Source organism: Ochotona curzoniae, unplaced genomic scaffold, assembly GCF_017591425.1.
Source record: "Ochotona curzoniae isolate NIBS_2020 unplaced genomic scaffold, NIBS_Ocur_1.0 contig_2599, whole genome shotgun sequence".
NCBI lineage: Eukaryota > Metazoa > Chordata > Mammalia > Lagomorpha > Ochotonidae > Ochotona > Ochotona curzoniae.
This window is the reverse complement of record NW_024465520.1, coordinates 611,548-637,790: the sequence shown is the minus strand read 5'-3', so window position 1 is coordinate 637,790 and position 26,243 is coordinate 611,548. Positions and strand designations below refer to the sequence as shown.

General features: G+C 40.0%; 1 protein-coding gene across 5 annotated transcripts in view; it reads left to right on the top strand.

Moving 5' to 3' along the window:
• Positions 1-25,952, top strand: part of XRN1 (5'-3' exoribonuclease 1) — a 105,662-nt gene extending 79,710 nt beyond the window's left edge. Inside the window, exons 32-43 of one of the 5 annotated variants that reach the window (XM_040974734.1) lie at positions 1,392-1,487; positions 4,342-4,447; positions 8,665-8,723; positions 11,842-11,952; positions 12,097-12,219; positions 12,584-12,743; positions 17,090-17,271; positions 18,248-18,361; positions 18,450-18,546; positions 22,936-22,974; positions 23,358-23,515; positions 23,921-25,952. In XM_040974734.1, the coding sequence (XP_040830668.1) occupies positions 1,392-1,487; positions 4,342-4,447; positions 8,665-8,723; positions 11,842-11,952; positions 12,097-12,219; positions 12,584-12,743; positions 17,090-17,271; positions 18,248-18,361; positions 18,450-18,546; positions 22,936-22,974; positions 23,358-23,515; positions 23,921-24,217 (1,542 nt within the window). In that variant the 3' untranslated portion in view covers positions 24,218-25,952. The remainder of the gene's footprint in view (positions 1-1,391; positions 1,488-4,341; positions 4,448-8,664; positions 8,724-11,841; positions 11,953-12,096; positions 12,220-12,583; positions 12,744-17,089; positions 17,272-18,247; positions 18,362-18,449; positions 18,547-22,935; positions 22,975-23,357; positions 23,516-23,920) is intronic. The other 4 variants (XM_040974737.1, XM_040974736.1, XM_040974735.1 and 1 more) reach the window with 4 other exon arrangements.
• Positions 25,953-26,243: the final 291 nt, after the last annotated feature.

Below are 26,243 nucleotides of genomic sequence, written 5' to 3'. Positions count from 1 at the left end.
CAAATTCAAAATTAACTGTAATCTCATATAATCCAAATAGCCTATAAAATAAAAGTGACATAATTCAGAAAAGTAAAAGAGATAGGACTATATCACATTTCTCAAGGGCAGTTTTCAAGTTTCTACCATGCAATCAATACAAGGTACTCTCCCTTATTTCACCTTTTTTGGGACAGAATTTGAATTTTTTGTGTGATGTACTTTATTTATAAATAGTAGAAGTAGCATAGATTCTCTCAAATTTCATCAGTAACCACTGTTAAATTATATGGATGTTTTCCACTCTTAATCTGCATAAAATTAATTCCCCATGAGAAACAGCTGATTATAAAAGTTATTATATTACTTTTATGTAAGGTGAAAATTTTTAAAGTAAAGTCTTTAAATGTCTTTTTAGACATCGGAAATAATGTTAATACACTGAAAGAAAAAATGTTGCTGGTGATACTAATTCAGTATAATTTTATGGGATTTATTATACATTAATTTTTAACAACATAATTCAAAACAAATTGAATATGAACAAGACCAGCTTACTCCCGTAGAATACTTTTGTCCTTACAACTCTGAGCTCTAGAAAAAATGAACTAAGTTACTTGAGATAATAAAAAGTTAGGGGGCCCTGCGGCATGGCCTAGAGGCTAAGCCTTGAATGCACCAGGATCCCATATGGGCGCCAGTTCTAATCCCGGTGGCCCCACTTCCCATCCAGCTCCCTGCTTGTGGCCTGGGAAAACAGTCAAGGACAGCCCAAAGCTTTGGGACCCTGCACCCATGTGGGAGACCTGGAAGAAGTTCCTGGATCCTGGCTTCAGATCGGCATAGCATTGGCCGTGGTGGTCACTTAGAGAGTGAATCATCGGATGGAAGATCTGCCTCTCTGTCTCTCCTCCTTTCTGTATATCTGACTTTCCAATAAATAAATAAAAATAATGAAGTAAAATAAAATAAAATAAAAAGTTAGGGACCAGTGTTGTTGTATAGATAGTTAAACCACCTCTTGGGTGCCAGGTCAGATCCTGGCTGCTCTACTTTTGATCCAACTCCACGCCGACATAGTTGGGAAAGCAGTAGAAGATGGCCAAAGTGCTTGGGCCCCTGAACCCTTGTGGGAGACCTGAGTGGAGCCCAGGCTCCTGACGATGGGCTGACCTCAGCCTGGCCATTCAGCCATGTGAGGAGTGACCCAGCGGATGAAGTTTCTCTTTGTCCCTCTATCTTTCCCTGTCTATGTAATTCTGCTTTTCTGATAAGTAAATACTTTTTCTTTGAAAAAAAAAAGTTAAATATCCTGGCTAACAGTGAATAGCTTTATAGATAAGTTATTTATTTTTATTGAAGCCTTATTTCATGTTTTGTTTCCCTAAAAAAAATTATTTGTGCTTTATCAGGTACCTGTTAAAGATGATGATGAGTTTTGCAACATTTGGCAGTCCTTACAAGCATCTGGAAAGCTACAGCACTTTCAGCCACCTGCACAAGAAAAGGTTAGTATTCTTTGTTCAATGGAAAAATTTTTAAAGATATCTGTATTTTTCTTTTAAGCACATAGTGATTTATTTTTCTCTGAATATAAAATGAGTTTTGATCATGAGTTTTCATAAGGCTTTAGAGAAAAATTGTTGGACTAATGATTGAAAGTATAGACCATTTTCTTTTAAATCAGTCCTTAATTTTTTTTTAGTTGTTTACAAAGTCCTAATAACTACAGTTTAAATTCAATAGAGAGCTTAATGGAAATCATTTCCATATTCTTTTTTATGAATGAATGACTTACACTGGCAGTTGGTTGTCTTAAATATAAACAAGTAAATTAACATTCCCTGATGAAGATTAAGAAGAGACATGTCCTTAAAAGAGTAGAGACTATCAGAAAGGAAGAGGAAAAGAAATTAATTCTTACTAAATGTTTGTGCTAGTTATTGACATGTTTCTCAGCTTAGGTCAGAAAAGGAATGTTCTATTCCAAAGTGTGAACAAGTAATTTACACCATCAAAACTTCATTTATTGTAATATCCTATAGTGGTGGCTAGTGGTGGCTGTTTTCAAAGCTGAGGAGAAAATTGTACAAGGAATGATGGTAAAATAAACATGAAAAGTGAGAATGACAGGATACACAAAGATTTCCTCTGCTGATACGCTATCATGAGTTTCCTAAGATTACATAAGTCCCTTCTAACTGAATGCAACACACACTCAGATTTTTCACTACCCTCTTCTCCAGTTTATTTGATACTGCTGACCATTCACTGTGCTTACCATTCAGTCAGTACACATTTATTGAGTGCCAGGTGTTATTAATTGCAATGAAAATGTCAATAAACAAAACAAAAATCTTGTCCCTTAAACATTATTTTAAGAAGAGATTGGTAATATAAACAAATTAATTACATAGTGTATTAGGAGACCATGTATGAGATGGAGAAAATTTCAACAAAGGAAATATAGGAAGTGATGTGGAGATGAAGAGCAGAAGTATTACAATCTTAAACAGAATAGCAATTTAGGCAAAAAATATGAATGAAATTAACAGTGAAATAGATAAATAACTGGGGAGAAAGTATACTAGGCAGATTGAAAGTCCCTGTTGGAGAGAACATAATGGACCTATGGCAGAAGCGACAGAGTTAAAGGAAATGTAAAGTTATATCATATAGGACTTTCCAGACCATTAGCTTTATTCAGTGAGATTAGGAACCCGTGGAGGATTTTGAGTAGCAAAGGAACCTGATCTGATATTTTAATAGCATCACTCTGTCTGCTGCCTGAAACACAGACTGACTGTAGGCACCTGGGTGAAAACACATTAGTTAGTAGAATTCTTTCATCATAAAGGTGAAAATTGATGTGACCTTTTTAAAGATTTATTTATTTATTCATTATTCAGTTGTAAAGGCCATACAACAGGAGAGTCAGCGAGAAAGAACTCTTAACACACGTTGGTTCACTTCCCAAATTGCCGTAACAGCCAGGTCTAAGCCAGGCGAAAGCCAAGAGCCACAAACTGCCTGAGTCTCCTTTGTGGGTGACAAGGACCCAGAGAAGCTGGATCAGAAGCGGAGAAGTCAGGAAATCAGCACTCCACTGGGGACTGTTGGCATCGCAAGCAGCAGCATAACCCACTGCACATAATGCCAACACTAAGTTGCCATGAATTTGAACTAGAGTAATAGGAGACTCTGAGTCGTGGTTCAATTCTAGAAAATCTTTTTTGGAAGGTACTGATGATAAAATGAAGAGAAAAATAAAAAGGAAGGAGCAAAAGCTGTAACATTTAAAGTCGAAATAAAAGGATGACTGTTAACTGAAATGGGAATGATTTCAGGTCCAGCAGGTTTATGGAAGGTTAAGATTCCATTTTGAACATGGTAAATTTAAGATGTGTTTTAAACAAGTGGAGGTAGAGTTGGACATTGACTCTAAAGGTCATAGAAGCTGTCCAGACTGAAGAGATTTCAGAGTCATCATATGTGTATATATGTAAATTTATGAATGTTTATATATGCATCTATGTCTACCCATCCATCCAAAAAAGTAGATGTAATTTGAGAAAAGATTGAATAAATCGCTATCTTCAATTTGTTTTTATGCTTTACTTTCATTTTATTTGAGATATCTTCCATGTGCTGATTCATAGCCCTAAGGACATGACCCCAGGCACTCCTGAGCTGTGAGAGTTCTATGGCTCAAGTGCCTGAGTCCCTGCAGCCCACATGCAGATCTAGACTGAGTTCCAGGCTTCTAGCTTTTGCTTGGCCCAGCCTTGGCATTTATGGGCATTTAGGCAGTGAAACTTGACCTTAAACTGCCATTGCCCTTTCTACATTCTTTTTTTTTTTTTAAGATTTTATTTATTTATTGGAAAGTCAGACATACAGAGAGGAGGGGAGACAGAGAGGAAGATCTTCCATCCGATGATTCACTCCCCAAGTGAGCGCAACGGCCGATGCTATGCCGATCTGAAGCCAGGATCCAGGAACTTCTTCCAGGTCTCCCACATGGGTGCAGGGTCCCAAAGCTTTGGGCTGTCCTCAATTACTTTCCCAGGCCACAAGCAGAGAGCTGGATGGGAAGTAGAGCTGCTGGGATTAGAACTGGCGCCCATATGGGATCCCGGGCACGTTCAAGGTGAGGATTTTAGCCTCTAGGCCACACCGCTAGGCCACGCCGCTGGGCCCCTTTCTACATTCTTAAAGTAAGAATAGATTTAATTCTTTCTGTCCAAAAAAACACTTTCGTAAAATGAGTGCTTTCTGTGTATGTTGTTATCTAATGCAAAGAGAAAAATCTGGAGTAATAGTCACTGTGATAATGGTGGTTATAAAACTATTGACTTTCAGGGTGCAGTTCTACCTCAAGAGATTAACCAAGTAACTCAACAACATAAATCTGGCCTAAGTGACAACAGCATTAAATATCAGCAAAGAAAAGACCCTCACAGAAAATGTAAGTTTAACTTAGCAAGGCATACTCTTGCTGTTTGCTTCCTTTTTTGTTATTGTTTAATAAATAACCTTAATGAGATGCAATTCACACTCCATAAAGTAAATTCACAAAATTATACAACCAATACCACTGTTTAAATTTAGAACATTTCATCACTCCCGAAAAAATACACACCTGTCTGCAGTCACTTCCCATGCCATAACAACTACTAACTTACTTTGTATTCCTGTGAATTTGCCTAATTAGGATATTTTCATGTAAATAAAGGATGTGACCTTTGTGAATGATTCCTTCCATTTGGTGTGTTTCCAAGTTTTGTCCATATTGCAGCGTATGTCATTATGCTGTAGTGAATAATGCCGCTGTAGCTATCAGACTTTTGTGTGGCCATGTTATGTGCAAAGGAGTAAAATTGCTGATCCGCATTTGTGCAGCAGTATATACTTTGAACCTTTTCTCCATTAAGTGCATACTGCCTTTTCGTATGTGCTTTTCATGAGGTGAGGAAGTTCTTTTCTAATCATAGGTTTATTTTTTTTAATCTTAGAAGGACATTATGCTTTGTCAGATCTCACTCGGTGAGGTGATTTGTGGATTTGTGGATTTCGTCTTTTACTATTTTTCAGTACTGACCCCACTTTCCGTTACTGAGCTAAACCTCACTAAAACCACTAGTACTTTGCGTGTAATCTTTTTATATGCTTCCGAGTTTGGTATGCTAGTATTTTATGAGGAGTTTTTCATGTGCACTCCTAAGAAATGTTTTCCTGTAATGTTGCTGTGATGGTTTTGATTTTGGCTTTGATTTCTGAACAAAATCAAAACTGTTCCTTTACTCTTCCTTTTTTGGAAGAGTGAATTCACCAGTGAAACTGTCTGGACTTGGGTTCTTTTATGGGGACTTTTTAGACTTACTTATTCAGTTTCTTTATTTGTTATGCTTCTGTTCAGATTTTCTGTCTCCCTATTGAGTCAGTTTGAATAGTTTTGTCTTTGAGATAAATTTGCCCATCTTGTCTGGGTGATCGAGGTTTAGGTTGGTGTTAACATCCCCACGTTATACTCCTCATTGTGCTTGCACCTTCTCTCTTTTTCTCTCAGTCTGAATCAAAGTTGATCAGTTGTGCTGAACTTTGCAGGATACTTACTTCTGCTTTTTCTTCTTTTATTCTTTTTGCTTTCTTCATTTTTGGAAAACTAATAGAAAATACTCTCATTCTTTATCTAGTTTATTTTTAGTGGCAAAAAAAAGATACTGCTGTTTCTAGTAAAAATTGTTTAAACTGAAAACGAAACAGTAACAAACATGAGAAGCAACTACTGATTTGTCTGCTTTTCTAGTTTTCATGCCTGTTATTTCCACTCTAGTCTTTACTGCTTCCTCCTTGCATAGAATTTAGTGTATTATTTTTCAAGTTTCTGATTTGAGAGCTTTCTTCTCTTTTTTTTTTAAAGATTTATTTATTTTTATGAAAGGCAGATATACAGAGAGGAGGAGGAGAGACAGGAAGAGAGAACCATCCATCTGATGGTTCACTCCCTAAGTGTACACAATGGCTAGAGCTGAGCCAGTCCAAAACCAGGAGCCTGGAGACTCTTCCAGATCTCCCACACAGGTGCAGGGTCCCAAGGCTTTAGGCCGTCCTCGACTGCTTTCCCAGGCCACAAGCAGAGAGCTGGATGGAAAGTGGGGATGTCAGGATTAGAACCAGTTCCCTTATAGGATCCCGGCATTTTCAACGCAAGGACTGTAGCCTCTAGGCTACCGCACCGGATCCATTATATTCCTTTTTATTCATCCTAATTTTCTAGTAATTTTTTTCAGCCCATGAATTGTGTGAATACTTTTAATTTCTGTATATTTATGTATTTCCCAGATCCTTTTGATACTTGTCGTAATTTCAATAATTTGTGTTCGGTGAACATCACTGTATGGTTTCAGTCTTTTTCAAATTACTGAGGCCTTTTTTATGACCTAGTAAAGGATCCAATCCAGAGAATGCTCCATGTGTACTTGAGAAGAATATATGGTCTGTTTGTTGAGTCAGGTGTTCTATTCGTTCTAGTTGATTTGTTGTGTTATTCATATCCTTGTTGATTTTCTACAGTTTTTGTCTTCATTATTGACAGTGGGGTTTTGGCCCTGCACAGTAACCTGGTGTCTAAATCCTTGTCTTGCATCCACTGGGAATCTATTTGGGGAGCCCAGCTGTTCCACTTCCCATCTAGCTCCCTACTTGTGACCTGCAAAAGCAGTCGAGGACGACACAAATCCTTGGGACCCTGCATCCTCATGGCAAATCGAAAAGAAGCTACTGGCTTTGGATCAGCTCAGTTCTGGCCGTTGTGGCCACTTGGGGAGTGAATCGGCAGCCGAAAAAATATTTCTGTCTCTCCTTCTCTCTATATCTGCCTTTCCAATTAAAAAAAAAAAAATTTTCTTTTAAAGAAAGTGGGGTTTTGAGGTCAGCTAATCCTCCACCTCTTGCAGGCTCCAGCCTTCCATATGGGCGCTGATTCGTATCCTGGCTTCCCCACTTCCCACCCAACTCCCTGCTTGTGGCCTGGGGAAGTAGTGCCCACTGCATCCCCCACTACAGTGGAGGAACTCCACCAGCAGTGAGTTTTTAGTTCTTTCCTGAGCATTCACACGACAGGATCATATGCATGACTCTTAGATTCCCAGCAATACATCAGTTTTTCCAGTCTCCTATGGTAGGCACAAGGAGATGAAGGCTACATCAGGGATGTTAATACCCTATAGAGTACTGAAGGCATGACCTTTCTAACTGCTGTAAGCCTCTTGCTTACTTTATTTGCTTATCTACTACTGCAGGGCTTTGCAAAGTTAACTGTGATGAGAATTCAAATATGGCCTCTAAGAAAAGGAGGCCGCCTTTTTGCCGTAGCTCCAAATTTGAACACAGAGAGCTTTAACAGATTCATCAATTTGATAAGTGTTAGATCTTTTTTCTGCCAATTTGTTATTTTCTTTTCATTTAAAGTTAAATCCAGAATAACCTATGCATATTAAAAGTAGCATAAAGATTTTGTATCTTTAAGATGCATTATAAGGTTTTCCCAGATTTTTACTACTTTATTTTTATTTACTTTATTTATGTAAACTAGTACTATTGGAGTTATAATTCATTTTTGTGTTTGTGTTGACCATGTATCAGCTTGCATTTTCTTTTCGTTCTTTTTATAAGATTACTTACTTCACCTCCGTTATCTCCCTTGTCTCTCTGCGCTCTCTGTCTGACCTTCTCTTCCACTACTGTACCCTTCCAGCTCCTCTCCTCTTTGCCTGTCCTCCCTTTGTTTCCTCTCGGCTTCTTTTCTTACTCTCTTTACTCCTTTTTACCTCGTTCTTTTCTTTCCTCTTCTCTTCCCACCTTCCTTTTTAAATTTGGCTGGCTTAGTGAATAGTCTAATGACAGAAAATGGTCAAGATAAGTTATGATGCATGCGTATAGTCTGGTATATCTAATACAATAAAAGATTGTTCAAGGATCCAAATCATGCTTTCCATTCTTCTTTTCATCCCTCTCATACCTCTTACATCCTTCATCTCCATATTCTATCATGTTAAATTTTATGATTTCTCAAGATCATCTTTTTCTTTTCCCCGACTTCCACCCTCCAACTTATTTCCACTTAGTAGGAATACCTAAGTTTTTTCCTAATTTGTCTCTTAGTCTCCTTCTAGCCAGTAGGCTGTGCCATATTTTAATCTTTCTAGGTATAGTTCAGATAAGATTACTACCTGCTAAAAAATATAACTGCCTACCAACTTAATTCCATCATCTTCAGTATCCTGCCAGTTATGGTCCAAGGTGCTTGTTTAGTTCCAATAAGCTCTTTTATACTCCATAATATTCAGTGAAACTGTTCTGTGTAGATTTCTGTAAACACATTCCTTGCTTCTGATTCCCATGTCTTTTCTGCCATTTTCCCCTCCATGAAATCCTTACTCTTATTTTGTCTACCCTTTGAATAACTACCATATTTGAAGACACAATTCAATAAAATTTTCTTTCTGTTATTATCTATGGCTGTCTCTTTCCTAACCTTTACTCTACATTCCTTAATATCAGAGACTGTGTCTTAAAAATCGTTGAATTTTTAACTTAGCTCTGGTGAATCTTTAGTAAAATTAATTTGCTCTATCTTTGGTAAAACTAATTTGCTCAAAATTTCTGTTTTCTTGTCTCTAGTTAAAGAATGTAAGAGTCCAAAAGTTGAGTGTCAGTCACAAAAAATGTTGAATAAGCAGGTAAGTTTTCTTAAAATTTGATGTCTAATAGCCACATTTTTTATGCAGTAGATGGCTCTGTGACCCTGTCTGAAGTTTGCAAACTTTTCCACCAAATCTATAAGGGCTGTGGCATGAGAGTTGCTGAAATGTAGACCAATAGTCTCTTCCATGGCAGGTTGTTCCACTGGAGGTCAGCATTTGGAACTAGTGTCATTGAAAATCCTGATTTTGCCATTTATTAGTCAGATTACCTTGAGAAATTCTCTTCTCACATCCTCAATTTCTTGATCTTTAAAATAGTGATTAAAATGTTGATCACCTACAGTCTGCATAGATATTGTCTATATATGGTCCATAGATAGACCAATACATATATGTATAAAATATGTGGATATATATATATACGTATATATATATCTGTATATAGAAGGTAAGCATATTGAAGAATGATCAAATTTAAAGAGTACATTTTATTAAAATTAGGTACTGGGGGAATTAAAATCACCTATGCTTGATTTTATATAACTGATGCTGTTAGTAAGGAGTTGGTATATATTTACGATCTTGATTGACTAGAAAGGCCATGTGACAGGGAGGGAGAGACAGAGAGATCCTTCGTTCACTGATTAATTCTATAAACGGCCATATGCCAAAAAGCCAGGAGCCCACAACTCCTATCTGGATCTCCCATGGGGGTTGAGAACTCAAGCACTAGGGCCCTAAACACTGCTTTCCCAAATTCATTACCAGGGTGCTTGATTGGAAGTGGGCCACCAGGACTCCCAGCTGGCACTCTGCTATGGGATAGTACCATCATAAGCAGCAGTTTAATCCACTTAACACAGCCCCTAGAATAGCAATTTTAATCTCTATTAATTAGGTAATTATGCTTAATGATATGTGCAGTTTTCTATATGCATAGTATATTTTAAATATAAAAATTTTTTTATCTGTTATAAGCTGGTAGTATATTTATTGAAGATATCTTGGGCCTGGTACAATGGCTTAATGGCTAAGTCTTCATGTTGCAAGCACCAGGATCCCATATGGATGCTGGTTCATACCACAGCTGCTGCTCTTTCTGTCCAGCTCCTGCTTGTGACCTGGGACAGCAATAGAGGATGGCCCAGTGCCTTGGATCCCTGCATCTGTGTGGGAGACCCAGAGGAAGCACCCGGCTTCTTGGCTTTGGATTGGTTAAACTCCAGCTATAGCAGCCATTTGGGAAGTGAACCAGCGAATGGAGGATCTTTCTCCCTACGTGTCCTTTCTGCAATTATGCCTTTCCAATAAAAATGTATAAATTTTTAATTTAAAAAAGATATCTTAACAGAATATTTAGTATATAACATTTATTCAATAAATAGAGCCCATAAATTAGATACTGGTGTTAGAATTCATTGACATTTAAGGCCTTCTCCTATAACTCTTATACTGTTATTTATTTTCTTCTAGAAAATGGGTTGATTAACTTTGTGCAGGAAGTCTCTGAAGCTTTTATTATTCTTAAAATAATATTTCACTTTTTAAGATGAAACATTATATGTTTGTTGTTAATTCTTATTTGTTTGAGAAGCAAGTATAGGGGGGAGAGTTTTTCCATATGCTTGTTAACTTCCCAAATGCTTACAGGGGCCTCAGCCTGGACCTGGGTCCTAAACTGGAGCCAAGAACTGGGAAGTCATTCCAGATCTCGAGATTTAGTGGTCCAGGAAATCAGCGGCCCAGTTACTTGACCTTCCCAGGGTCAGCATTAACAGGAAGCAGGAGTCTGGGCCAGATCCAAGTGCCCACCTCCAGAATGTTTTTAATGATAAAGTAAAATAGCTAAAATTTTTAAAACTAGTTATTTTGAAATGTAACTATAATCACATTTTTATGGGGTTTTTTGTTGTTGTTGTTTGGATTACTATAACAAAAATACAATCAATTGAGTGTCTCAAACAATAAACATTCATTTTTCATACTTCTGAGATCTGGGAAGTCCAAGATCAAGACTCTGGTAGAGTAATGTTTTTAATATTGAAATAAAATATGTAAGACTTGAAAAAAAAGGAACCAGTGCTTTAGCTCAGCTGGCTAATCCTCCACCTCCAAGTGTGCATCCCAGCTGCTCCACTTCCCACTCAGCTCCATGTTCACGGCCTGGAAGAGCAGTAGAGGTGGTGCCTAGGGATCTTGCACCTGCGGAGGAGACCAGAAAGAAGCTCCTGGCTCCTGACTTTGGAGCAGCTCAGCTCCAGCCATTGTGGCCATTTCGGGAGTGAGCCAAGGAATGAAAGAGAAAAGAAAGATGCGTTTCTCTCTGTCTCTCCTTCTCTCTGTAAATCTGCCTTTACAGTAAAATTAAATACATCTTTTGAAAAAATAGACTTGAATGAAAGTCAGACGTATTAAAATTCAATTAGAATTTGCTAGAGCACAATAACAACTTGCTTCCTGAATGGAAAGGTAGCCCATCTTCCTATATTCACCCATGGTGGTGAGAAGCTCTGTTTTCTTCCTCTTATGAGGATGTTAATTCCTTCAGGAGGACAGCAGCCTCAGCCTTATCAAAGTCTCATTACTTGCTAAAGGCCCTACCGCCACCTCAGATCATTGAGCTGTCAGCATAGGGATCTGCAAGGGATACAGACATGCAGTCCATGCTTTATCTCCACATTCATAATCAAAGGAGCTACGCAGTCTCATTGAAAGGTTAAGAAGATAAATACTGGTCCTGGTGTGGTAGCCTAAAAGCTGACATCCTTGCCTTGAGTGCACCGGTTCTAATCCCTGCAGCCCCGCTTCCCTTCCAAATCTGTGCTTGTGGCCTGGAAAAGCAGTCTAGGATGGCCCAAAGCCTTGGGACCCTGCACCCACGTGGGAGACCCAGAAGAGGCTCCGGACTCCTGGGTTCGGATTGGCTCAGCTCCATCCATTGCGGCCACTTGGGGAGTGAATCAACAGGCAGAAGATCTTCCTCTCTGTATCTGACTTTCCAATTAAAAAAAAAGAAGAAGAAGAAGATAAATACCTAATTTTCCCTTTCCTGGTTTATTGGCACTCCTTTTTTCTTGTCATTTATTTAGAACACTATTATTAAGTACTAACTACAAATTTATTTGCACAAAAAAGTTATTCTTACTTTTTATAGACTTCTGGAGGGCCTGCCAAATGTAATATTAAGCTATTGAAGAGAAATCAAAGTCCAGAAGTCTCAGAAACCCAAAAGGTTGTGGCTGAGTGTCCAAATACTATTGATAAGGTAAAACACTGTTCATTCAGTTTCTCTTCCCAAACTCTAATAGCTGGGAAGGCGATTGAGTAAAAATTAAATCACCAATTTTGAGCATAAAACTTTTTTCTTTATCATTGTATATGTATTCTTCTTGTATATTTATTCTTTTAGCCTAACCCGGGAATTGAGAACGCTTTAGCATCCTTGAATATCTCCAAAGAAAGTGAAGAAACATCATGTCACGCCGGGGAGCCCCCAGATGAAGTGCATTTGTCACCACAGTCGTTTGCTATGGTTCGTATTTTGTAGGCTCTTCCGTGCTAGGATTTCTCTACCACTGGCCATGCATAGGTATCCCGTGCCAGTGTTCACTTTCCTGCCCGTGTACTGGCATGCTGCCTTGTTCCTGTCATTGTCATCCTATGAGGGAAAACCAGACTGCCCTGGGCAGTTTAATCATCTTTTCCTTTACACCCTAACTCCTCTACTGTTCAAACATTGCTACTTAGGAACGGGAGCAAAGATTAAATACAAGAATAGCTATTATTTCTGTACTTAGAAATAATAAGCTTTTGTTCAACTCTTGACTACTGTTTCTTTTTTGTTTTTTTTAATCACTACTCCACCTCCACCGTCTCCGTGTGAATCATTTTTGAAGAAGGGAACGAAGATGCTTAAAGAAATACTAAAAATTGATGGGTCTGACACTGTGGACTCTAAAAGTGAGATGAAGAAGTCTGGTAGTGAAGTCACTGTTTCCTCTAATAGAAATGATGCCTATGGATTGTCGTCACAGGCCAAACAGAACCAGAAATTACGTAAGTAAACGAAGTGCTATTACTGATAATGATTGTTGCTATAAAAATTCAGTTCATTTGTTTATGTGCATTTTAAAGATAAATATACTTCTATTCTTAAATATTTTTTTAGTAACATGCATTTTATTGGGGCCAGTGTCGTAGCACCATGTAGGGAAGCTGCCACCTGCAACACCGCATCCCATATAGGTGCTGGATCAAGTCTTGGCTGCTCCACTTCTTTATTTCTTTTTAAGACTTTTTTTTATTGCAAAGTCAGAGAGGCAGAGAGACAGAAGGATCTTCCATCCTTTGATTCACTCCCCAAGCAGCCGCAACGGCTGGAGCTGAACCAATCCGAAGCCAGGAGCCTGGAGCCTCTTCCACATCTCCCACATGGGTGCAGGGTCCCAAGGTTTCTGGGCCATCCATGACTGCTTTCCCAGGACACAAGCAGCAAGCTGGATAGGAAGTGGGACTGCCAGGATTAGAACCAGCACCCATATGGAATCCCGGCATATGCAAGGTGAGGACTTTAGCCATTACGCTACCATGCTGGGCCTACTGTTCCACTTCCAATCCATCTTCCTGCTAATACATCTGGGAGAGCAGCAGAAGATAGTCCAAGTATCTGGTTCCTTCTCTCACATAGGAGACCTGAGTGGAGCCCAGCCATGTGACCATTTGGCAAGTAAACCAATAAATAGATCTCCCTCTCTCTCCCTTTCTCTTTCTCTCTCTCTGTTTCTCTGTCTCTCCACTCCCTGTAACTGCCGTTTGAAAGGCACAGTTACAGTGTGTAGAGGGTTAGATGGAGAGCTTCCTCCTGCTGGTTCACTCCCCGAGTGGTCACAACAGCCAGGACTGGGCCAGGCCAAGGCAAGGAGCCTGACATATCGTCAGGGTCTCCCGTGTGGGTGGCGGAGATTCAAGGACTTTGGTCATGTTCCACTGCTTTCCTGTGGTCTTTAGCAGACGTGAACAATCAGAACGTGCACCGATGTTCCTGAGGTCTGTTCACATTGCCAAAAGCAGTTTTACTGCTGCACAACGCTAACTTCAAACGAGTAAGCTTTTCGACTTGTGTCAGCTGTGTCATAATGTCATAAACTGTGGTCCCTAAATGTCATCTTATGTTGCACTATTACAGACATTCCTTCTATAGGTAGCCAAACTTCAGGAGCTTTTCACATTTTCATTTTCTTGATGATTTAAAAATGTTTATGCAACTCACATACATTATTTATCTTTTGTAAAATTATTTTTCCATGTCCATAAAAATGACACATGGCAAATGCCTGCTGTGACTAGTATCTGTGTATAAAGCAGTTATCACTACATGTGACATACTGTAGGTGCAAATAACTGATACTGATTTTATGTAAAAATAACTTGAATCAGTGTGGTTGTTTAGTGTAACAGGTTAAACATTGGCTGGGATGCCGGCATCCCGTATTGCAGGGCCTTGGGTACACATCCTGGTGCTGCTCCTGATTCCAGCTCTGTACTTATGTTCACCTGGGACACAACAAATTGTGGCTCAAGTTCTGAAATCCCTGCCACTCATGTGGAAGACCTGGATTAAATTACTTGGTTCCTGGGTTCACCGCAATCCAATAATGTCTATTGAGAATGAACCAGTAGATGGTTGTGTGTGCACATGTGCACCTGTCCCTGAAATAAACAGAAATAACATCACCATGTAACACTAGAAAATGCTGTAAAAATCATTAATGGAGGTGTATATTGAAAAGTTAGTAATTACTCTGAAGACTATAGCAAAAATCTGGCACATAACTGGATTTCAGTAAATGTACCCAAGCTTCAGTGCTTTGTTTGCAGTTATGTGCCAAAATCTTCAGGGAAAATGACCAATATAAAAGTAGATACTAGGCCTAGCGCAGTAGCCTAGCTGCTGACATCTTTGCTTACATGCACCGGGATCCCATATGGGCACTGGTTCTAATCCTCGCGGCCCTGCTTCCCGTGCAGCTCCCTGCTTGTGGCCTGGGAAAGCAGTCGAGGACTGCCCAAAGCCTACACCGTTGTGGGAGACCTGGAAGAGGCTCCTGGCTCTTGGCTTCGGTTTGGCTCAGCTCCAGCCATTGCAACCACTGGGGGAGTAAATTAAGGGACCGAAGATCTTCCTCTCTGTTTCTCCTCCTCTGTATATCTGACTTTCCAATAAGAATAAATAAATCTTTTTTTGAAAATCTCCGGGGAAAATGCAGAGCCTGGCTAGACTTACACACTCATAAATAATGGGATAACTGGTTAACTGAAAATCTCTCAGGCTCAGGTGCAGAGCCTGCGCCTGGCAGTTAAGCTGCCTGTGTGCTGAGTCAGTGTCTGGGTGCAGGTGTGTACTTTGGTCCTCCCTGCAGCTCTCCATCAATGCAGAGCGGGATGCCACACTGCCAGTGGAGGAACCTGCCACTGCTACCACGGGCAGCACGCATTGCGTTCCCTTCTCCTGCTTACTCTCCGTGTCTCCTTTCTCTTCCTGCCTGCCCTCACCACCTTACTGTCATTTGCCTTCAAATAAATAATAAATCATGAATTAAGAGTGAAGGCAAAAACAACCAACAAAAGAGACCGACAACAAAGTCTTCAACCTTAATAAGGATTAAGTGCACGCTAACTCAAACCCGTTTCCTCAGATTTTACCTGTAACAGTATCGTGCAGTTATTAGTTGCTCAAGATTTTCATTTTTAGGAACTACTTAAAGTCTTTTTTTTTTAAAAAAAAAGATTTTTATTTGTTTATTTGGATAAAGCTCCTGGATTCAGATTGGCTTAGCTCCGGCTGTTGCTCCTACAAGGCGCAGGGTCCCAAGGCTTTGTGCCGTCCTCCTCTGCTTTCTCAGGCCACAGGCAGTGAGCTGAATTGGAGGTAGAGCAGCCAGGACATGAACCAGCGGCCATATGGGATTCGGAAGATGCAAGGCAAGGACTTTAGCCACTAGGCTACCACATCAGGCCCATAAATAAAATAAATTAAATAAATAAATGAATGAATGAAAAAGAAAAAAGATGTAGAGTTTCAGAGAGGGAGAGACAAAGAAAAGAGAAATTTTCCATCTGCTAGTTTATTTCCCAAGTGACTGCAACAGCCAGGTCTGAATCACGTCAAAGCCAATAACGCCGAGCTTCCCGGTCTCTCATATAGAGTTATTATCTGCTGCTCTCCCAGACACATTAGCAAGGAGCTAGACCAAAGAGTTGACTCCAAACTGGAGTAGCCAAGACCCAAGTCAGTGCTCATATGGGATGCCAGTGTCACAGGCGGTGGCTTGGCCTACTATGCCGCAACAGGCCCCCTACTTAGTCTTTTTCCAAGGAGAGACAGAGAGAAAACTTCTTCTAGGTCTCCCATGAGGTTGTCAAGGTCCCATGGCTTTCGGATGTCTTCCACTGCTTTCCCAGGCCACAAGCAGGGAGCTGCATGGAAAGCGGGGTTTTCCGGGACGTGGACCTGTGCCAACATGTGATCGCCATTCTTGGAAGTGGGAGATTGACCAATTTGAGCCATTGCACTGGCCCCATCCCCTACTTAGTCTTAATCCTTGCTTTAATAATTCTTCATTGATTAATTATAATCATCTAAAGCACTTATTGAAGCCACAATGGTTGTAAGCAGTAAATAGATTTAATATTTTCTTTATGGGAGTTTTTCATTTTTATACTCCTCAGTAATTTCATGTGTGCTTTCCTTTAACATCCTACAATAATTGCATAATTTAAGGTATCACTTTCTATCTTTTTAAGAGACTAATTAATTTTATTTGAAAGGCAGAGCTAAAGAGGCGACAGAGGTCTTCCACCCTCCCCCTAGTTTACTCCGTGAATGGTTACAAGGGTGACAGCTGAGTTAACCCAAGTGTAGGAGCTTCCTCTGAGTCTCCCACATGGGTGCAGGAGCCCAAGCGCTTGGGCCATCTCCCACTGCCTTCCCAGGTCATCAGCAGGGAACTGAATTGGAAGTGGATCAGCCAGGAATTGAACTGGCACCCTTATGGTGTTCTGGTACCACAGGCAGCAGCTTTGCCCATTAAACCACAGCGCTAGACCATGGTACAATTTATATGAAAGAGAGGGAAGGATCTCCCCATCTTCTAGTTCACTCCTCAAATTCCTCTAATGGCCAGAACTGGTGGCTGAGGCCCAGAGCTTCACCTTGTAGCTCTCCCTCAAGTGGAGGGAGCCAGTAACGGGAACCATGACTGCTACGCCCTGGGATCTGCAGTCATAGATAGCCGGAGTCAGGAGCCAGAAACAGGAAAGAACCTGGGAGCTTTGACAGTAGGAAGCACAGGCGTTTTAGTCACTAGAGTTGTGTAGCTATATCTGCTTTTTCTTTTTGATAGCATCTTATATGCAGAAGCCTCACAGTGCGAGTGAGTACCATCAGGTTCAGTCCTTGGACAGTGTGTGCTGGCCTGCTCCCAGCCAGGTTCCTCCCGTGCCTACGCCAGTAAGTGAACTGTGTCGAATCTGCTCACTTGTTGGAATGCCGCAGCCAGACTTCTCCTTCCTTCGAACACCGCAGGTACAGTGTTAACTCTTCTGGATGCACAGCTTCTTTAACACTCAGCTCAGCAAGGAAGTTGACTGAAACTTTTTGGCTAGAAAAACATAATGTGGCTGATTTATTCATTTGTTTGTTTTCCTTTATGAAAACATGGACTTATACTTCTGTCTCTGGGTTTTCATTTACCCAGAACCAGAACCCTCACACGGCTGGCAGAAGGTCCCTAGGCTCTGATTCTTCTGGCTGATACAACTAAGGATTTTGGTCTATGCCGCAGTATTCAGACATTTGGGTCTCAAAAACTCCTCCACTTTTTTTTTTAGACAATTCCAAAGAACTTTAGGTGTATCCTGTTAAGATTTACAACTGGAAACCAAATTTTTGTTAATTTGTTCTTTACGAAAAATAACCACAAAAAGTATTTGGTGAGAAGAGTGATAATGCTTTACATTTTAAAAACATTTCCAAATGTAGCTTAGGAGAAGATGCTAGATCCTCATGCCCGCTTCAGTCACTGCTTTGGCAAAATATATGGCTACACACAAATAGCTAGTTGGAAAAAGAACAAGAATTTTTAACAACCTTTCTAGGTAATTGTAGCTGTTCTTTGACTCTGTTATGACATGAAGCTGTTCAATATAGTACTAAAAGTTCTAGCCGAGCAAAAGAAATGAAAGACGTCCAACTTAGAAATTATCTGCATTTCAATGTTTTGATCTTGTATGTCATATGGAAGCCTTAAAGATTCCACCAACTCAAATACAACTTTTCTACCAATAGACAATTTTAGCAGTTACAAAATACAAAAATAGGCATACACAAATAGTGAAAAGTCTGAAAAGAAATTTAAAATAGTTCTACTTATGATAACATAAAAAAAATACAGTAGACCACCCCCCATAACACTGGTATCCAGAATCAGAGATTAAGCTTTTGAGGGGTAGGTCAGTCTTCCTGGACAGGTTATTTTATAAACATCCATTTTCTCTTTCAGACAATGACAGTTTGCCAGGTGAAGTTATCTAATGGCCTCCTGGTACATGGGCCTCCATGCCACTCTGAGAATGAAGCCAAGGAGAAAGCTGCATTTTTTGCTTTACAGCAGTTGGTAAGAACTGTTGATGAGTTCTTTATCAAATTTTTAGTCTGTGAAAGGCTTTTGTTGCGTTGTCTTACACTTTGTAAATACTTCACAGGGCCCCTTAGTGAATTTCCCTATGTCTCCACCAATATTCCCAAATTATCCACCTGCTGTAACACCAGGAACTATTCCAGTTTTTCCCCAACCTGCTGGTAAGATATTTTTCTTTTCTAAGTGTTTGTCATTGAGTTGTTTGTTGTTGTTGCTGTTAATAGATTTATTTATTTGAAAGGCAGAATGAGAAGGAGATCTCCTATCCACTGATTGACTCCCCAAGTGGCCGCAGTGGCTGAAGCTGCGCTGGTCCAAAGTCAGGAGCTTCTTGCACGTCTCCCACATGGGTTACAGGGGCCCAAGCACTTGGCCCATCCTCTGCTACTTTACCAGCCACATTATCAGCAAGCAGAATTAGAAGTGAAGTAGCCAGGATTTGAACCGATGCCCAGACGGGATGCTTGCTCACAGGCAGCAGCTCTACGTGCTGCACCACAGTGCCAGACCCCTGAGTTGTCGTTTTTACTGAGTTCTTTTGAGAAGTATCATTTTTAAGAAGTCAGGACATTTGTTTAAATGCCCATAAATGTAAGAAGAAACTGAGAAGCCTGCATCCTAAGCCTTCTTCAACTTGTGAGGAAGGCAGTTTCTTATACACCCTTATTGCCCAGTGGCTGCTAGCTAACGAATTTGAATTTAAGTAAGACATCAAAAACGTGTGCGAAAAAACATCACATAACCTTCTGGGCTCTTATCCATAGCAAAGACTAGATCAAGAATTTCTTTGAAACTATTATTTTGTAATTTATAATCTAAACCTTAAGTTCACTTGATATTTCTGTTTTTTTAACACAATATGTTGACCTTTTTTATGATCTTTTCTTTTTTTTTAATTTTTATTGGAAAGTCAGATATGTAGAGAGGAGGACAGACAGAGAAGATCTTCCATCCTCTGTTTCACTCAAGTGGCCCCAACGGCCAGAGCTGCGCTGATCTGAAGGCAGAAACCCTGAGCCCGCTCCACCCCTGCCCGGGTCTCCCACGTGGGTGCAGGGTCCCAAAGCTTTGGGCCATCCTCGACTGTTTTTCCAGGCCACAAACAGGGAGCTGGATCGGAAGTAGGGCTGCTGGGATTAGAACCGGCACCCATATAGGATCCCAATGCATTCAAAGTGAGGACTTTAGGCGCTAGGCTACCACACTGGGCCCTCACTTGATATTTCTTATGTCATCCAGCCTTTTTCCTAATAGCATTTGGCTTCTTTATGTTTTCATTATTATCACTTTAAGTCCACTAGTTGATTTATTTTAAGAGTAAGAAATTGCTTTTGTGCCCTTCTTGTTGCTGCTGCAGCAAGAGATTTCTGACTTAAATTAATCTCACTTTGCTCACTGAAAAAAAAAATAAATTTACTTTTCTGTGGTTGTTCAGGAACTATCCATATCTAATCTTTATTCTAAATGTTAGAAATATAAATAATGAGTAATAATGAGAGAAGGTACATTTAGAACACGCTATTATCTCTAATGAAGGATTTTAAAAGTATATATCTATAAGGAAATGGGAGAAGAAATACCAGCTGATTAGAGATGTAACACTATTTTGGTAAGATCAAGCAGTGAGGAAGTGAGCAGTGTAGCAGAGAAAGGAGCTGCGGGGCAAGTTGTCCTCACAGTTTCCCAGACACAGAAGCCTTTGACAGCACTGGCTGAGAGTCACGTGCAAGAATAGGGCCCCTGCACCCTGTCACGCCCCACGATCAGGTGGCTTCTCATCAAAGGCCACACCAGAACACGGGCTCCCTGCCCGTCAAGCCTGCAGGGCTCCTAATCCTGCTGCCTTGCACATAGACATTTTTCCTAATCAGTTTTACTGTTATTGTCTCCTTTTAAAAAAAATTGTTTTTATTTGAAAGACAATAAGTAAGTAAGAGAGAGAGAGATCTTCTGTTCACTGATCCAGTCCCCAAATGGTTGTATCAGCCAGTGCTGGACCAGAAGCCTGAAGTTTCATCCAGGGCTCCCCCACGGATGACAGGGTCCCACGCGTTGGGGCAGTCTCCCTCTGCTGTCCCAGGTGCATCAACAGAGAGCTGGATCAGAGAGGTAAGACAGCCAGGACTCAAGTCACTAGTCAGATGCAGCAGTGTGGCCTCTGTGTCACCATGCCAGCCACAGTATCTCTCTCAGAAGAGACAAAGAGATTACTAGACAGAAAAGGTAAATTTCTGAAATATAAGAGAAAACCAAAAGCAAGAGAAAAGAACCCAAATAATATAGAAAACAAAACTTCAAAGACAATAATAAATGGCAGCTTCATTGAAATAGAAGTTATCCTGACCAAAAATGAACAGAAGTTTTTGGAAAAAGAGTAGTTGAAGAATAATAAATAGGTACACCCCGAGAGGAACAGGTGACTGCACTTTTATATTAAAAGTCCTTTTATGGGCCCAGCGCAGTAGCCTAGCAGCTAAATCCTTGCCTTGCATGTGCTGGGATCCCATATGGGTGCCAGTTCTAATCCTGGCAGCCCCACTTCCCATCCAGCTCCCTGCTTGTGGCCTGGGAAAGCAGTTGAGAATGCCCTGAGGCTTTGGGACCCCGTACCAACATGGGAGAGCAGGAAGAGACTCCAAGCTCCTGGCTTCAGATTGGCGCAGCTCTGTCCGTTGCGGCCACTTGGGAAGTGAATCATCAGATGAAAGATCTTCTTTTCTGTCTCTCCTCCTCTCTGTACATCTGACTTTGCAATAAAAAAAAATATATATTTTAAAAAATCATTTTAGTGGAATGTGTATTTAGAACTTGATTTGATAAATTAAGTATATGTCTAAAGTTCTTAGTTACCAAGGAACAAAACTGCTTTTCAGAATACACGCCTGTCTGCTTCCGAAGGCCATGCTTGCGTGTTTGTACTACACTAGCATTGACTGTGTAAACAGTGATGTAGGCTGAGGCGCAGTCATAGCTGCATACTTCTGTGATCTCATTCTGCTGCTTTGATTTCACCTGTGAGCAGGCACCAGGGGGCAGCGCGTTAGGCTGCCATCTGGGATGCTGGCGCATCAGAGTCCTGACTGTTGGATCCCAGTCCAAATGCAGCCTTTTAGGCAGCAGGTGATGGCTTCAACCCAGATGCAGTTCCAGGTTTGGCCTTCCTTAGCCTTAACCTAAAATTGAATCTAGTAATTAATTTTAAGTAGTTTATGTGACATACCTGAAAGTTTGAACATAAACTCTAAAAAATTAATTTTCCTCGGTGGGAGGGGTGTTAGAGGGAAACAGGTCAAGCTATTACTAGGCACACTGCTGTCGCCAGTGGGCAAGTGCTGCCCTCGCCGCAGCTACAGGCCTGCCACCCACACAGCAGCCCCCGGTGGGCAAGTGCTGCCCTCGCCGCGGCTGCAGGCCTGCCACCCACACAGCAGCCCCCGGTGGAGTTCCCGGCCTCAGGCTGGCCTCACCTGGCTGTTGCAGGCTTTGGGAAATGGACCACTATATGGAGAGGCTCTAGTTCACACACTTTCAAGCATGTGAAAACAGACAAATCTACTTCAAAAAGATGTCTTAGGAGAACAAGGAACCTTAGAGGAAATAATGAAAATAATTAGTTTATATTTTCTATATTTTACAGCTTGGTAAGTTCTCATTTTCCGTATTATCTAGCTTAGCCATACCTGTACCCAGAATTTGTAAATTACATTTGAAATATTTTTGGTTACACTGTAAGTATTCTCTGAATCTTCCAGTTGTAAATGAGTTTATACCTGCCAAAAGATTTCAAATTAATCAGGAGGTAACAATCTAACAATCAGATTACCATTTTAAAGTCATTTTGCAAATTTCTATTAAGTAAATAATGGAGAAAATGTATTTTTATAAACACATTTGTAACAATTATTTGTGGGGAAATTATAAAACTTACCAGTACATAAAATTTATGTGCCTTTTCAAAATAGATCTTAACGTTATGAGTCCCCTCAGCTTGTTGGCAGAACTTAATTTTCTAAATCTTACTAGTTAGTGTTTTTTTCAAATTGAAGGTTTTCTTCATCCTGGAAATTGTATTATGTATAATTTGTAATACTAAAATATATTATGATTCTTTTCTGCTGATCCAAAAATTCCTGAAGTGGCTGAATTTTAACTAAGCTACACAGTTAACTAAGCTGTACAGTCTGGCTGCCTTTTAAAATCTCTTACAGATGATATGGGGATATGGGCGAGGTGTGCTTTGGCCACCTTCTGCAGTGGCGACATGCTGTTGTCTCAGTTGTCACCATTTTCACTGTGGTTGGTCCCAAATGCTGCATCAGTATCCGCTGTCTACATAAAATTCACCTGTGACGCTTGTTAAGTAAATACTTATTTTCTAGCCCCTCGAGGTCTGGTTTACAAGTTCTGAGGCCCTGTTCAGAAATCTGTATTTCACAGATTTGCAAAAAAAAAAAAATCCTTTGAAGTACGGATATTAGAATAGGTAGAAGAGTGCACACGTCATGTGAAAATGCTGTGAGTTCAGGAGCGCTTTTTTGGTTTTCTTGTAGGCTGGGATCACTATGGAGGCAACTTAGCATTGGGGGCAGGTGAGATCCTTCAGCTTCTGCTTTTATACCCGGATTTTCTCTCCCAATAACAATATCATGATCCTTTTGTTATTCTTTAATATAATTGCAGATATTCCTAAAGTTCATGTTAGCATATGGAACCCTTGGCATTTACATTCCAGGGTAACAGAAATTCCTAAAAAAAAATACCTAAAAGTTTGCACATAAACTCTGGAAAATTAATTTTTTTCACTACCGAAACAAGGGCTGCTAAGGTTGAATGTTGTAAGCGGAAGTTGTAAATTAAATGTGAGTGTTTTGCCAAAGTCAGAAAAGACTGGCAGAGGAGCATCTTACGCGGGAGGGCTTTGATCACACTGTTTTAACTTAGGACTTTGATGGTTTCCTGTGTGTTTGAACAGCTAATCTAGTGCCCCCATCTCATCTCTTCGGCTCGATGCCATGGGGCCCACCAGTGCCGGTTCCTGGGAAGCCCTTCCATCACCCGTCATATTCCGGGCCCATGCCTGTGGCTGGCGGCATGCCAGGCGGTGTGCACAATCAGTTCGTACCTCTGCAGGTGAGACTGGGAAGAGAGCTGCTGCTTTCTCAAGGGAGTTACTGTTTCTCATACTTAGACCACTGTGCTGGTCCAGTTCATTGTACAGTCGGTGCTGGCTTTAGCACTGAGAATGACATATCTGACCTCATCCTTGCTAAGTCTGTGTTTTCCTAAGAACCCTCATAGCAAGTAATACTATTTTATTCTAATACAAAGTGAATTTTAAAACGATATAAATTTTAAGGATAATTTTTAAGATTTTTTTTTTGGTACCAGTTCTTTTGGTGTTTTGTTGGTCACTAAATTCTGCTTTAGAAGTTAAAATGGAAATCACAGATCAACAATGATTGAGAAATCTTCCTAGCATTTGTTTGCTTTTTGTTTGTTGTTGATATTGTTAATTGATGGTTTTATTCCTCAAAGGTTACCAAAAAAAGGATTGCAAACAAAAAGAATTTTGAAAAAAAGGAGGCCCCGAGTACTTCTCAAGCCACCTCACTTCAAACCAGCCAGCCAGGACCTCCTCATGGCCCCAAAGCGAGTGTGCAGGAGAGCTCGCCGGCCTCCGTGAAGCCCTCTGAGATCACTCAGCCTGCATCTGCCCAGGCTGAAGCTGCCCCTCAGGGCCGTGGCGTGTCTCAAAAATCAACACCCAGCTCTTCAAGGAGAAAATCAAGAAAACTGGCAGTCAATTTTGGTATTTCTAAGCCTTCTGAATAAATTTGGTACATGTAATTCAATTAATTATTTTCCATGAACTTTTTATAAGTCTATATCCATATCTCATACAAAGTTGGAATATACTATTTTTTAAAAATATGTGCAAATTGAGAAGTTTTACTTTTTAGGTTGTCAGGCACTTTTCATGCTACTTAAAGACTAAATATCAGTTTGTGCACTTTAAAAATGTGCAGTGTGTTATGCATCAGTTATGCCTCAATGAAGCTGTAAAAAAGAAAAAAAAAAAAACTAAATAAAACCTTGAGCTAAGGTAGTGTGAGTGGAATAAGCACTCTAACCACTGAACTCCTCCCCGGAAGCCTCCTGAGCTAGCAATTAGATATCCTTTTAGCAATCAGAGTAAAACATTTTTTTTTTACACTAGCATTGGGGTATAATTAGATGGAGCATGACAGTTGGGCCTCGAGTATGATTTACAAAATGGAGGGATTTTTTTCTCTTTTTAATAATGTAACAAAGTTACCAAGAGGATGGCTCTTATGTATGTGTATTTAGTTTATGTTTTCTTGTCTCTGAGGGTTCTGTGAAATGATCCACTCATTGTGGTGCTGCCAGTTTTGCTTTATTCGAAATTTTGTACCAAAGCAACTTTAAATTACTGATCAAGATATTTCCTCTAATTGCTTATAAATATAAATAGCAATCTAGAGTTAGTACTTTCAAAATTTTTTTAGATTGTTCCAGAACCAGCAGTAGCAATGTCTAATAAAGCTAAGTTTCAAAATCTACAGGGTACAGTTATTATAGATTTATCCTCTGCAGAATAAATAACATAATATGAATCACATTGTTACTATTTTGTATACTTGTGATCTGCTTCCCTGACATACATAAGAGCTCCGAGTGTGTGGTGCTCCTTGGGGGGGGTGCAATGCATTGTGTTGTAATTCTGAGGTGTCTGTGATGTAGGCACAATCATCAGTGTGTGATGTACATGATTTCCTGCCTGTCTCACTGAAGTTCTGTATGTTCAGCTTTACACTGAACTGCTCAGTGACGCTGGCCTTTGTCTTTGCATGTCATGTGTCAGTGTTTGTTGGTTGTGTTGTAACTATTGAAATTATTTTAGGAAATGTCTCAATGATACCAGGACCTGGGTTTTTATAAATATATAGATATATAGGTATAATATATTTATCCTTTAGTTTTTGTGATATGCTTATATTTCTAAAGAAGTAAGTTATACTTTTTTAAAGGTAGGAACCACAATCTTTGCAGCTGCCCTTGATTGTATCTGATTTCATTTAGTACAAGGTAAGCTCTGCCGTGAGCCCAGTTGGTTTGGTTTGTTTGTAAATGCTAGTGTTGAACTAAATGGTTTCCTTTCTCTAACTGCTGGTTCCAGAATTTCTCTTGATATGAGGAAGATACTTGTATTTTAGTAGTGCCTTTTTATTAGTATAAGTGAAAAATGCTGTTGATCTCTCACTTATAGTCATGTGGGTTTCTATGGTTTAATTTTCTATTAATTTCCTAGGTTCAGATATTCATCAGTTCCCAGCACTTCCTTGTTTGTTTATCTATAGTGGGATCTTGAATAATGAGCTCAAGTAATTCTCGGTGTTTATTGTCTCACAAATTCTGTGCGTTAATGGGAAACATCTATTATGGAAATATAAGGAAAAAGTTCAGTTGTGACAGTAATGTTATGTTAGCCTCCTGCTAGTAGAAAGCTAGCAGTTTTCACCTAACTGTGCAAACTCCAGCATTCGAAGGACTGCCTCGTTCACCCCTCCTGGGTGACAGTTCCACGTCTGCTGCAGGACACAGGAAGGCTAATGGACCGTCTTTTTGGAAAGCCCAGGAATAGGTTGACTAAACGTAGTGCCATTGAACCCAAAGCACCTTTGTCCACTGCTTGAATCTAGCCAGCTGATAATTATGTGCAGCTACGAAGTAAAAAAGGAAAAGTGGGGTTTTTTTTTTCATTTTAGAAAAAGCATATTCTAGCAATCAGGGCTGAAATGAGAGTACTATAGGAGAGAATGCTAAAATGGCTGCATAC